Genomic DNA, 15,314 nt, shown 5'->3' with positions numbered 1-15,314 from the left:
CAGTCTTTTTCTATTACTAAATACTTCCGAGTTAAATGCACAAAAAAGAGCAGAGACAACTTCACCTTTCTGGCACTACCGCTAGTTCACGTACCTAGTGTACACTACGGTTCGTTGATACCTTCAGCCTCAATATATATAAAAAGAAAGAACGAAAAAGTAACAAATGATAGGCAAAGTTCGTACTGAATCAGTTTGCTTATTTTTTTATCACTTCCTCCTAAGCACACTGTCCTGCCATATCACTGGAGCAAACTCCCATATTTTAACGCAAACTTTGAAACCTTACCTTTTCTAATGATTTAGTAAATATATCAGCTACCTGATTTTGACCCGCAATATGCTTTACGTCTTGTTTTTTTACTTTGATACCACTCCCGTACAAAGTAGTATCTTACTTCAACGTGCTTTGACCTTTTGTGAAATTCTGTTTTTTTTTTCTTTTTGTCAATTTCACAGCACCAGCGTTATCTACTAGTAATACAGGTTTCTCATCAATTTTCACGCCCAGATCACTGAACAATCGCTTTTACCACATTAGTTCCTTCGCACTTTCACTTGCTGCAATGAATTCAACTTCCGTTGACAAAGCCATTGCTTTCTGAAGGCGTCTTGACCATGTTAATGCACTTCCTGCGAACACTAACTACGCCACTAGTAAACCGTCTTGATATCTCCTGCATAATCAGCATCACTGAAGGTTTATAAACCCTTGGTGATGTGTGATGAATACATTAGGCCATAGTCGAATGTACCTTTCAAGTACTTAAAGATTCTCTTAATCTTGATCCAATCCTCTTCTGTTGGATGTTCAACGGCTAGAGCTGCTTGAAAAACTGCGAGAACAATGTCAGGTCGTATTGTCATTTGCCAAGTACATAAGCATCCTACAGCTTCACGATATGGAGTTTCTTCTCTTATCGGTTTTGTACTACCACCACCACTCCTATCGCATGTTGTTGCATCTGAATTTGCTTCAGTCATGTTAACTTTTTCAGAATGTTCTCGGTATATACTCGCTAACTTATAAAAATCCCCTTTTCACTACACTGGATCTGCATACCCAAGAAGCTATTAGGTTTTCATCAGTAGTAATTTCAAATGTATTAGTCAACTGTTTTAAGAAATGGTCGATTTCATTAGAATCACTTCCTATCACTAATCCGTCATCAACATACACCAAAACAATTAGCTTTGTTTTCTCATTTCGTTGTCGAACGAACATACAAGGATCAGCAGCACTCACTTTCATTCCTTGTTCTTTCATAAATTTTACGAGTCTTTCGTTCCAACATCTCGGTGCTTGCTTCAGGCGACACAGGCTCTCCTTCAACTTGCACACTCTACCACTTTTATCGTCGAATCCTTCCGATTGCTTCATGTAAACTTCTTCATGAAGTACCCCATTCAAAAATGCAGTTTTCACATCAAACTATTTTATATATAGTTTTTCCGTTGCTGCGACTGCAAATAAAGTTCTTATTGTATCATACCTTGCTACGGAGCTAAATGTCTCTTCATAGTCTATCCCTTCCTTTTGCGCGCAACCTTTAGCCACGAGTCTCGCTTTGTACTTTTGTACAGAACCGTCAGTATTCAGTTTTCTTCTGTATACCCATCTGTTTGTTATCACTTTTGCACCATATGGAAGCTTCACTAAGTCCCACATATGGTTTTTCTTTAATGCCTCCATTTCTTCTTTCATATCCTGAGACCACTGTTCCTTGTTGGCTGACTGCACGGCTTCTTCATGTGATATTTGGTCCCCTATTTTACTTGTTGCCATATACACTGAACCAATAACGAACTCACCAGAAGTCATCCAGGCTGGTTTCTTTACTTCTCTTCTTAGTAGTTTGGTGGATTGATCTTCCGCGTCTCCTGCCTCGCTTTCAGAGTTGGAGTCAGTACACGGTATCTCGTCCTTCAAAATCGGACTATTCTCCGGGATCGATTTTTCCTTTTGGGTACAAACTTCTGCAACCAATTCTTCCTCCTGATCTAGAACCACTTCTAACAAATTAGTGCAAGTACTTTCTGGCTTAAAGTACACGTCATGTGGCAACACAACACGTTTCTTTGAAGGTATGTATACTTTGTATCCATCCTTTTCATTTAGATATCCCCCATATACCCATGAATATTTTTGTTGTCGAACTTTTTGCGAAACTTCTTTGGAATATGCAAGTAGTATTGGGTATCAAAGACTTTAAGATAAAAACCATCACTTTAGTGCCGTTCCACAACTCACTTGGTGACTTTCCTGTGTGATTTAAAACATACACTGCCGTTTCACACGCTTGAGGCCATAAGAACCTAGGTGAACCACTTATGGAAAGCATTGACCTCGCCAGCTCAGCAACGGTTCGATTTTCACGTTCTACAACCCCATTTTGCTCTGACGTATACGGTGCAGACAAAACTGGAGTTACTTCACGCTCACTTAGAACAGCTTTTACGTCTTCATAGTCGAATTCCTTGCCACCGTCACTTCGAAACAGTTTAACAGTATGCCCAGCCGTCGATACTACATTTAGAAATATTTTCAAGCATCTCACCACTTCATTGTTTTGTTTAATGAAAAATATTCTGCTATATTTACTGCAATCATCCGTAAACCACACATACTACTTAAACCCTTGTACACTGTCCATTGACATTGGACCACTTACATCTGCCTTTATTAATTCACCCACCCTTTGTGGCCTGTTATGTCTTACCCTCAACGGTTCCTTATGTGCTTTTCCGAGCACACAACCATCACAGAAACTTTGAGTATCTTTATCACTCAATTCTATGTTTGCCTGCTGAAGAATGTTTTTAACAAGTCTTTTATCTACATGCCCAAGACGCTCATGCCACAACTGTAACGTTTCTTTGATTGTTGCAATGTTCACTTCAGCCGGTGCACTCGGAATAACCACTCGAATATGCATGATATACGTGTTTGTTTCCACTCACCTGTGACTTCGTTATTGCTACATAATGTAACTTTGTGACTGTCTATCGATGCATTAATATTATGTTTTGACGTGCTGCGCACAGAAAATATATTCTTTTCTATTTCCGGTACGTACCACTCATCTTGTAGATAACCTGGAATCCATTTACCGTTCACGAACCGTTCAATGTTCACTTGACCTGTTCCGTACGCCAACACTTTTTTCTTTGTTTGCTAATGTTACACTTACTGGAACAGCAAACTTCTTATACGAAGTAAAATAATGTTTATTCGTACTCATATGATTTGCTGCTCCTGAATCAAAAACCCATGTATCTTCTTGCACTGCACTACTAGACGCAGATAACGCTGCTCCACTCTGATCACCTCTGGAAAAGGCCCCCGAGGAAGTTGCACTTTCAGTTCGTTTCTTCTTATCCGCCTTCTTCTTGTTGCAGAGTTTATGAAGATGGGTTGTCGAAGAACAATAATAACATTTCTTATGCGTTTTGTTTTCATTCACATTCTCCCTAGCATGACCGGTAAGGTTTTTACTTCGTTCTCCTTTCGCGTATCTTTGAGCAACAAATGCAGCACTTCCTGATAACGATACGGCTTGTAAACGTTTTTCTATGGTGCACAACTTTTCCGTTGTTTTTCGTAGTCCTTTCACTATCATTCATTGATTCCCAGACATTATTAAACTCCCGATACTCAGAACCAACCGAATCAAGTATTCTTTCATGTAAGAGTTCAATCGGTATGTCGTGCGATCCCCTTTTGTCGTAATTCACTGTTTATGTTCGCGAACAATTTCTCCGCTTTCGATAAGTGAGCAGCCATATCCATTTCCGGATCGCGTTTTAAATTTAAAAAAAACTCTGTCATTAACATACTTAACCTTTGAATGTTTGACTGTTCATATACACTCACAAGTTTGTCCCATATGTCCTTGGCATTTGTGTAAATTAGCACTAAATCCGCCACCTGTGTATTCAACGCACTAGCAATTAACGCCACTGCTTTCATGTTGTACCATTTCCATACTTGTACCGCCCGCACTTCATCTACCTTTTGTTCTGCACATACTCGTGGACATGTCCTTGAACCATCAACTATTGACATCAGTTCATATTGTTGAAAATGCATTTTCATCTGCCACTTCCATTGACACCAGTTGGATTGCCAAACCAACTTTTCAATTTTAATTTCCGGTCCCGCCATTTTCGAAAATTCGATCCACTCAGTCCGCCTTTGTGTAATTATTTGACTCTTACTGATCACCACGAAACACGTTGTCCCGTGCAGCAATCTAGTCACAAAACACGCAGAAAACTTCGTACCGGTATTTTTTTTAATTACCACAGTTCACACTTTCAGTATTTTCACAATCGAACTTCCTGCATTTTTGCTGGGCTCATAACCTGATAGCAGAGCACGTTTTTCTATACGAAGCAGATGCAGAATTTGAAAGTAAACTATTATCTTAATTGTATGTAAATATATTTTGCAGGCATTTAAAGATTACTTATAACATGATGTTGAACATAACAGTCCTTTCCTATTACTAAATACTTCAAAGTTAACAACACACGAAAAAAAAGAGCAGAGACAATTTCTTCTTTCTAGCACTACCACCAGTTCACGTACCCAGAGCATTACGGTTCGTTGACACCTTCAGCCTAAATACATATAAAAAGAAAGAACGAAAAAGAACTAACAAATGAGTTCGCACTGAGACAGTTTGCTTATTTTTTTTAACAGATGAAACTTTTACTTGTGATTTTTGTTCTTAGATTTAACAAAATCGTGACCTAAAGTTATTTTTTCTATGTTATGGGTCTAATATAGTCTATCCCTCTATCTTTTCGGTACTTTTAAGCTCACATATTTTTTTCAGTTGTATTGATTCTTTTGCTGTACTAGTTCTTGGAGTAATTACGTATTTTTCTTGTAAAAAAACGTTTTTTTAATAATTATTTTATATGTATCCGGTTTTGTCCGACCAGGTCGAACAAAACCAGGTTTTTGCATACCCTTTAAAAATGTTTTTGCTCTTGAAATTTACCAGCTTTTTCCACTGAAATAAACATTTTTGTGTCAATAACAAATCTATTTAGCATTTGAAAACTAATTCAAGTTGTACTATCCATATGATATACATGCTGAGGAACAAGCAAAAACATTTTGGGTCCAGGTTTCAACGTTTATCGCCGTAGAAAGAAAAGGGCAACAGACAGCAAAAAGAGGTTTCTTGTAAAGGATTCAACGCCTCAAAACAACAAAACTTAATCATAATCATAATTTATTGCATCCGTTCATCGTCATACAACGAAATTGGACATGTCATTTATATATATATACCAGTATACATAAACATACATACTATTATTACATATAGATTCTTATGGTTTCACTAATTTACTTACTATACATTTAATTTTACGTATAGGAATTATTTTCTACATATTCTTCAACCGAGTAAAAGCAATGTTCTATCAAGTACCTTTTAAGTTTGGATCTAAAGCTATTGACAGAGACCTGATTTTTTATACATGATGGAAGTAGATTGTATAATAGAGTACCTTTGTGCGTAACTGATTTATTGTATATATTTGTCCTATGTGCATGCAAGTGAATGTCGTCTTTACTTCTTGTGTTATAACTGTGAATGCCTTTGTTAACAATAAATTCACTACTATGTTTTTTCAAATACATTATTATTTCGAACAAATACATTGAGGGAAGAGTATTATTCCAAGTTCCTTAAAAATATTTCTGCAATAAGAGTTCCATTTTACTCCGGCAAGTATTCTTACTACTTTCTTCTGTAGCCTAAAGATAGCAATACTTTTAGGTGCATTTCCCCAGAACATCAAGCCATATTTTATTGTAGAATGAAAATTTGAGTAATATATACACTTAGCTGTTTTTACATTAATCTTATCTCTTACACATCTAATTGCTAGCATTGTTTGATTAGCTTACTTCTTACATGTTCTATATGTGGTTCCCAGTTGAAATTATTAGATATTTTAACTCCGAGAAAGGTAGCAGTTTCTACATATTTAACTGTTTTATTATTTATTTTTATTATTGCATTGGCTTGATTACGTTTACCATTGTTAAAATTTAAGGCACATGCTTTATTTACATTAATGATTAGGTCATTGGATCATTAGGTCATTAGGTCATTAGGTAATCATTATGTCATTAATGATTAGGTCAAGTTGGATTTTATTCATCCAACTTGAAAGTTGGTTCATTGCCGTTTGGCAGTTTGAAGCTAATTCGCATTCATCTTTCCCACTAACTATTATGTTTGTAACATCTGCATATAGTCACACATGAACTATTAATACTTTCAGAAAGATCATTTATATAAAGAAGAAAGAGAAGTGGTCCTAGAATTGATCCTTGTGGTACTCCACGATTAATAATTTCTTCACTTGACCATCCACAACACTTTACCCAAACCGGAAGTGGTTTAAATTTAGAATTGCGTCCGGTTTCAACGTTCATCGACATAGAACAAACATTTTAACAGGTAGCGAGAAACTGTTTTTGTAAACGATTCAAATATCTCAATACAACATATCATGATCATCCACAGCACTACCGAATCCGAAAATAGTTCAAATTTACTATTACTTCCGGTTTTAATACTGATTTCCATAGAGCAAAAGCAGTAAATGTTATCAAGAAGAGGGTTTTTTTTACAGTCCATTCAGTGCTAAGAATATATTCTATCTTCTCCCTTGTCTTCTTACTCAAACCGGAAGTGGTTGAAATAAACGATTTGTTTCATCCGTTATTACCATAAAACGGAACAGTAAGGAGGGGTAGCAAGTAATGTCTTTTTAATATATGGACTTCGACCAGGTTTACTTTTGGTGCACTACTCGAAATAATTGTTGGAAAAAAATATTTTTCCACTAATTTCCTTCTTGTCACTTAAAAGATCTGCAGTGGCCGACATGAAAATATCTCACTTGGCATAGAAAAAAATCAAAAGAAATAAAAACAAAAATGTTTTTGGTTTTGTGAAACCAGGTGCCAGTGTCAGTGAACTAATAAAACCAGCTCTAGTAACTGGGAAATCCATGCTTGATAAGGATGCTATTGTCATAATTGGGGGGTCAAATGATGTAGCAAGAAACGAGGGGAGGAACTTAATGAGCACCTTGAGAACAACTTTACCAACTCTTACACATACAAATGTGATAGTCGCTACGTTACCGCATCGCTACGATCTAATAGATTCCTCCATAGTGAACAAAGAGGTACATGAAACAAACAGTAAAATCCAGAATATTTGCAAACGATTTAGAAATGTGAAGATTCTCAATATTAGCAGATATCCAAGACACTATCACACGAGACACGGTCAGCATCTTAATGGTACCGGTAAGAACTCCCTCGCCGAAGACCTAACCGATCTACTATCAACAATAGAGCCCATGAAAGCTCCTATAACATTACCGTTTCGTGTAAATTCCTCTCAAGCGGTTCAAGTAAAGGAATCGACTCCTCGGAACAACAACAATATGCAGGTGGTTAGTAACAATAACAGTAATGACAGTGATAACCGAAACACACGTGGAAGTGACCATAGTGAGCTACCGGCTAAAAAGACAGTTCACAAAGAAAACGAGGGTGAAATAACAAGTGACAATAGTGAAATATCTCCCAAAGGTGTCATTGTGTCAGATAAGATCGCGCGTGCTGTGGAAAATCAACAAGCGTCAGAAGTTGAGAATGGAATTATAAAATGTTCAAGTGGAAATGAATCGACTTTGCAAACTAGAAAATCAGCAAGGTGTAAAAAACCAAATACCTTTAAAGATGATTTTTTATGGTGAATGAAAAGCCGGGTGAGTTAGTAATATACCATCAGAATGTGCAAGGGTTTACGATTGATAAAAGAAATATGTTGGAAGTGTTAATAAGTGACATTAAGGAAAATGTAAAGTTAATATGTTTAACTGAGCACTGGTTGAATTCAGATGAGCTGAATATAACTAACCTTCCCGGTTTTAATCTAATCGCTAGTTACAGTAGATCTGTTAGGAATAGAGGGGGGTCTTGTATTTATGTCAAAACAGGTTTAGAAAATAAGGTCATAACTAAATTTAATTATCTAAATATAGAAAAGGATTTTGAATCATGTGTAGTAGAAATACCGTATATGAAGTTAATTATTTTGTGTGTATATAGAACCCCAGACAGCGACATTAATATTTTCTTGAAAAGATTAGAAATTATCCTTGAATCTTATATTAAAACGGGTAAGCAAGTTGTCATAGTAGGTGACATTAATATTGACTTTTTAGAACCCAAAATAAATGACCAGCTCAAGATTCTGTTGCAAGCATATAACTTAACTGCAGCAGTCAGAGTGCCAACCAGGTTATCTAAAAACAAAAACAGTGCAATAGATCAAATTTTACACAATACCGATCGTCTTGCCTGTAATGTTCAAGTACTAAACAGTGGGTTCTCAGACCATGAGGCGCAAATTTTTACAGTAATGCTAAAAGGTAACGAGATTACTAACAGTACAGTTCATAAACGCGGTACTAGATTATTAACGAAAAGAAACTTTAATGACTCGAGCATACAACATCTAAACTGTCGTTTATTCAACGAAACTTGGGAGCAGGTATATGCGGCTAATAACATGAATCAAGCGTGGGATAGCTTTCACAATATCTTTGCAAATTACTTCAACGAAGCGTGTCCCAAAAAAATGTACTCTGTCCCTACATCGACATGTAATAAAAAAACATGGGTAACCACCGGTATTAAAACATCAAGCAAAACACTAAGGTCTCTTAATATGGCGTATAAAAAAGGAAATTTATCTCCAGAAATGCAGGAATATTATCAACGCTACAAAACCGTTTATAAAAAGTTGCTTAAATTCGCCAAGAAATCACATTACTCAAATTATATAGACAATTGTAAAAACAAACAGGCAGCTATGTGGAAGGTAGTAAATATAGAGTTAAAACATAGCATCAAATCGAAAAATGAAATTACTGAGTTGGATGTTAACGGGAGCAAAGTTACATGCCCAGACCATATTGTAAACGCCTTCAATAATTATTACACAGGTTTACATAACCAGCACGGTCCTAATGATAAATCGCACCCAAACATTTGCAAGATAAACACAACTATCGGTACCATGTTTTTACGCCCCACCTCAGCAAGAGAGGTACATAACATAATAATGTCATTGAAGTCAAAGTGGTCTTCTGGTCTGGATGAAATACCAATTGCCATCATCAAAAAATGCAGCATTCACATCTCGGAACCATTGTCCTACCTCATAAATATGTCCTTTCAGACAGGTACCTTTCCTGACAAATTAAAATATGCCAAAGTTAAACCGCTATATAAAAAGGGGGACAATACAAAAATCGAAAATTACAGACCAATTTCCTTGTTGTCTTCTTTTTCAAAAATTATAGAGAAAGCCTTTCTCAACCAAATTATACCATTCTTATCTAAGCATAATGTAATTTCACCTTCACAGTTCGGGTTTCAAAAATGCAAATCAACTGAAATTGCTATCTATAATTATATAAATGAGGTTATGGAGGCCCTGGACAAAGGCAAAAAGTGCGTAGGATTGTTTCTAGATTTATCCAAAGCTTTTGATTCTGTCCCTCATAACATTCTTATCCAAAAACTTAACAGTTACGGTCTAAGAGGAGTCGTTAACTCATGGATTAAATCATATTTGCAAAATCGCACTCAAGCTGTTGAAATATCTTTTTCGTCAGACACAGCTGAATCAGCAACTTATAAATCTCAATTTAGAAGCATCTCTACCGGCGTCCCTCAGGGTTCGATACTAGGACCCATATTATTTTTGTTATACGTAAATGATTTGCTACATGACGTATCATTAGCAAATACAACTATGTACGCAGATGACACAAGCCTAACAATAACAGGTACAAACTATGATATTGTCTGCGATAAAATTGACGAGACAACTCGTAGTTTAGAAAACTGGTTTGCCCAAAACAAACTAAAATTAAACACAGACAAATCTACAGCTCTAAATTTCCATCACATTCAAAATAAGCAGTGCGTAGAAATTGATATAATGCTAAATAATCATAAAATCATGTACTCAAAGTCAACCAAATTTTTGGGACTCTGGCTAAATCACAACCTCTCCTGGGAAACTCACATATTTTTACTGGCCCAAAAACTCAATAAAATGCTCTATGCAGTAAAATCAATTAAACATGTTTTACAATTTGACACGATTCGTAACTTATATTTCGGTCTCTTTCAGTCTTTACTTACATATGGCATAATCTTCTGGGGAAATTCTCGAAAAAGTAATATGTTGTTTGTAATACAAAAAAGGCTTTTAAGAATTATAGCAGGGGCCAAAATAAACGACCCATGTAGGCCAATATTTAAGGAATTTAAAATTTTGCCGTTACCCTCTCTTTACATGTTTCGACTGCTGCTCTTCGTCAAAAACAACATTGACTTATTTAACACACCATCAACACATAAATATGATACCAGGCGCAAGGATAAAATCCCCAGCAAACAGCACTTCACTAAGTTATATGAAAGGAATCCAATGTTTATGGGTTCTATATTGTACAATAAACTACCTCAGAATATTCGAAGGACAGAACAAAAAGGAGAGTTCAGAAGGTTAATGAAAAACTATCTGTTGCAGCACTGTTTTTATTCTGTAAACGAATTTTTAGATATGTAAGTGAATTTGTCTATTGATAGTTTTGGGTAGCATAGTAGTTTAATTCAATTGTCTATTGATAGTTTTGGAAATATATTGTTATGTAATGCTTTTATATCGTAGATGTAGCATAGTAGTTTATTTCAATAGGTATGTATTTGTCATTACTACGTGTTTTATATATTTGTACCCTTGACGAGTCTTATTCATACGCACGTAATCGTGCAATATGTATGACTAAAAAGACGAAATGAATGAATGAATGAATGAATGAATGGGGCCACCAGAAGTATTTGTTGAAAAATGTTAATTTGTTTACGATTTGCGTGTAAATAAGGCTACAGTACAAAAACACAAACCAACATGTCCCAGGTGGCCACTAAAAATCACGAATCCTATGCAATCGAATCAAGCCAGGAAGGAAGGAAGTAGGTGCGTCAGCGATAGCAGTGAAAAGAAGTGGGTTTTGACAATGATACGATTATCAATAGCAGCTGTCATGGTTTCATAGCAGTACACTGTGCAGAAATACACTTCCGGTGCAAAAATAGCATTTAATAGAATCATCCTTCATATGCACTCACTTGTTTCATCCGTCGTAAAGCACTTGTACTGATTTTACACTAGTAACCCTACACTTATAAAAATAAACTACAGCTGTATTGCTTGGTACTTAATTTTGCCGGCAGCACAAAATCGTTTCCTATGTCCTTTCATGCAAAGTATTCAATTTTACTTCTATATCTTCCAAAATGTGGTGCGCTAAAACCAAGGTCTATCCACAGAAGGTTGTCTGGTAACGTTCAGCCAATAGGAAAGCAGGGGGGGAGAACGTCACCACACGTTTCCGTGGGTGCGTGGGTTTCCGCCTTCTGCTATCACCGCATGCAATAGGATCGAACTTGAAACATTTTCGCTGTTTACTCTTGACACATTACGCCTTGGTTAATAGAGTAATTAGGGATCTAACGCAATAAGTGTATTTATCAAGCACTTAACTATGCAGCCTCCATATAAGAATAAGAATAAGAATAGAATATTCTTATTCTTAAGTGTATTTATCAAGCACTTAACTATGCAGCCTCCATAAAGCAAGTACAATTATTATTATTATTATTATTGAAAGGAAAGTACATTCGTCATTGCAAACAGTTCAGTTTTAAAATCAGCAAACAACTCTGGGACCTAGATTAAAAATCTTGCTGGGATTTTTGCTGGACGAGCAAGAAATTTTAACCAGGGTGACAATGACAAAATATTAATAAACATGTGTTTAGTAACACTTACCTATTTGTTGCTTCCCTTTCCGAAGTATTCTTTCTAGAACAATTCCAGATGAGTCGATCGATGACGATATAAGAAGCACTAACCACAAAATGTCAGTTTCATTTGCAACAGCTACTGTTTCAGAAAATCACCAACACTACACACTAAATGAACGTAAAATATCGTGCAGTCAGTTTACCGCAAAAGTGTTTTAATCACAAAATGTTTATTAAAATTTAATTCGCAACAGTTACGTCTGCATCTTTCCCGAAAAATATAACTATTTCAGAAAAAAAAAAAAAAAAAACGATTCACACTGAATATATACAACATAAAATATTGTGCAGTCTGCTCACCACAATTTTCCAATTTATGCAACAAACTTCTTGACTTTTTTAAAAACATTTTTTCTGTCACAGTCACTGCCAAACTTTCTCTTCAATGACGGACCTACGTTTTCTTTTCTGTATAATTGATTAAGAAATCTTACGCGAATGGAAGTGCGTTGCCCACAAAAGCGTCTAATCAACACACGTGAAATTTCACGGACCTCGTTGGAAATAAAGTTTGATGTTGAAAATGCAACTTGCTTTCTCAATTTGAACGTATTTCCATGATTTGCTGGAAGAGTTTGTCCATTTTTTTTTTTTTTTTTTTTTTTTTTACATTTTCCATCCAAACAGAAGAAGGTTCAACTAAACCACCGGAAGACAAACTTCTCACCCACGATGGTATACTGTAGGAATGAAAGCTATTATCTTGAGTTTTGTATTGTAATCGCTCAGCTCTGGAAATTCTTTCGAGCGTCTTTTGGCTTGATATTCCGCACTATATTTTAACCCATCCTCTTTCGACATTGTTGCTACAGTTGGAGACGTATTGTGTAAAAGATAGAGAGGAGCTGCTTTGGATACTTTCTTCATCCTCTTTGCCTTGCATCAGAGGGTTACAAATTATTTCCCGTCGTTTAATCTTCGCTTGCCTGAGAACACGGACAAACAGGTATTTGCTTTGGTCTCCACTCCTTTGTGTGTTGGATTCTTCTGGACGGATCCAGGATTTTTTCCCAATAAAATCATTCATATTCTGTAAAGGGCATTAACTAGTGACGGGTGATCATGAAGCCCTCTTCTTGTTCTTAATTGGGAGAAAAGGTTCTCTAGCAATCTTAGTTTAATCTGTGTGTGAGAAGATATGATATACCGTACTTCCTTTTCATATCTTCATAGAGATTTTGATGACACTAGAACTTCTTTCTGAAATATCTAGAGAGATGCTTTCCCGCTGCATCTCATTCCTCTAATCATATCAGTCACATTTTGTAGTAATTCATTTTGAGTTTCCAAATTTTTTTCCATATGGCTGACCTGCAGGCATTTGACAGACTGGGTTCTTTGAATTAATCAAATCAAACCAGTGGCTTACTAATTCAATAAACGCTGCGACATTTCGTACTAACTCAGGATTATTTCCAGGTTGATATCGCTTTAACGCAGTTGCAACTGTGTGAGATAAAAGTTGAGCCGCTAGCAAAACATTCTGTCATTGATTTCTTTCACAGTTCAAATGTAATGGTAAAAGTTCGTGACAAGAACTTATTTCACTAGTAGCATTGTTGATTAGGTGTTCTATAGTTTTTCTCGTGATCACAGTGCCATCTTGAAGAACGAAGCCAGTATTCAAGAACCAATTTCGAATTAATTTCAGAAGATGAGGAGCATCTGCAAAGAAGTATATTTTTTCACCTGTTACTGGATGAAAACTATGTGTGTTTTCTGGAGTGATTCCAAGTTCTTTCCACAGACCCATATTTCCCCCCGCGCAGTCCGACACACAGGCAACTACGTTATATTTTATGTTGTGTAAAGCAGTAGCAACTTCGTTGAGTATTTTTGATATGATTTTTTCGTCAAAGCTTAGATACACTGGTTGTTTCCAATTACTGAAGAGTCCTCTTGCCATTATAACTTGCATGTAATTGTGTGGACCAATGAGTTCATCATCTTTACTGTCATACTCGTAAATAGATGAAACTTTGACTACGTTGAAGCTGAGAACTACAATTCTATCTAGGTCACTTTTGGTTTGACCACTAATATTCATTATACAATTACATTGTATCAACAAACCATTTTTAAAGCTGACATTCGTAGCCCATCCTTGCAGAGTAGAAATACCCGGAAGAGGATATTTTAATGTCTTTAACATATATGTACGCTCTAATACTAAAATATCTAAGATTAAATGCCTTAGCTATCTCCTAATTTGACCATCGCGCTTTCGTTTTTTTCTTAGTGAGATATCTATTTGATTTTTGTTAAATACTCTCCTAAAATTTGACATATTCTCTAGTCAATTTGTTTTAAGTTCTGTAAAATTTTAGATTGAAATTGCAAATTCTTCACCTGCATCTCCTCATCTTTTAATTTTCCTTAGAGCAGTTTGGCCTCTTCAAGTAATTGGTTGTAATCACTTTCCAATTTGCTATATTTATTGTCGTTCAACGATTCGACATTATTTGAAAAACAGCTACTTTCGCTTGGCACGGGTGAAACAAGAAGTTCCTCTACAATTTCCTTATTTTGCTTCTTCTGAAATCGTTCCCTTCTTTCGCTTAAGAATTCTAACCCTACATTACTCTGGCTGGGCAATAAATTTAATGATGGAACCGCGTCCTTCTTTAAACGTTTGGGTAACCTGTTCGTCAATTTAGCCATCAGTGTGTCCTCAAAATCATCAGGTGTAAAGTGTTTACTACAAATTCGCTTGTTAATGGGATCGAAGAGGTCTTTTCGGTGCCATTTTTGAACCCATAATTTTCTCATGCTCTTGTCACTAGGAAAACAATAAAAATATATTTTTTCGCCAGTCTTTTTTGCCTGTACCGCATTGCTTTTACAAATTGCGACACTACAGAATGTTCCAGTCATTTTTTATGGCATATACTACATGCATAAATACAAATAAATTGAGTCTCTCACCTAAAATAATATCATTCACTCTGCCACTCAAATAAAACAGTCACTCACTGACCACTCACATAAATCTATTGCAGTTCGGCATACTTTCTAAACACAAATTCAGTCACAGGATGTTTCTTCCTCTTAAAATAAATTTTTGTTCATTGATAAATAAAGAAAAAAATAAAAATAAACTACGAAACGACACGTCAGATGTTTCTCACTAAAGGAAAGTTTGCTCGTGATGTTCGTCTGCTAGGAAAAGGCGGGAGAGTTTGGCATAGTTGATGACGCGAGAGTACTTGCCTGCCATCTGGTGGACAAAAGTTACCAGATAACCTTCTGTAGATAGACCTTGCGCTAAAACTACACCAGCAATTGTTCAGACTTTATAGTCAATGAATGTTCTCAC

General features: G+C 36.0%; 1 protein-coding gene across 1 annotated transcript; it reads right to left on the bottom strand.

Moving 5' to 3' along the window:
* Positions 1–3,694: 3,694 nt before the first annotated feature.
* Positions 3,695–4,165, bottom strand: LOC145667689 (uncharacterized). Its single transcript, XM_081735149.1, has one exon. The coding sequence runs from the start codon at positions 4,163–4,165 to the stop codon at positions 3,695–3,697; it is 471 nt and encodes a 156-aa protein (XP_081591275.1).
* Between the last annotated feature and the right edge of the window lie 11,149 nt (positions 4,166–15,314).

This window comes from Thermobia domestica, chromosome 13, assembly GCF_964235325.1.
Source record: "Thermobia domestica chromosome 13, izTheDome1.hap1.1, whole genome shotgun sequence".
Classification (NCBI taxonomy): Eukaryota; Metazoa; Arthropoda; class Insecta; order Zygentoma; family Lepismatidae; genus Thermobia; species Thermobia domestica.
The sequence above is the reverse complement of the archived record's forward strand: the minus strand, read 5'-3'. Positions and strand labels throughout refer to the sequence as shown.

Excerpts from the sequence above, each read along its gene's own strand:
- LOC145667689 (XM_081735149.1), bottom strand. The coding sequence starts at position 4,165 with ATGGCGGGACCGGAAATTAAAATTGAAAAGTTGGTTTGGCAATCCAAC.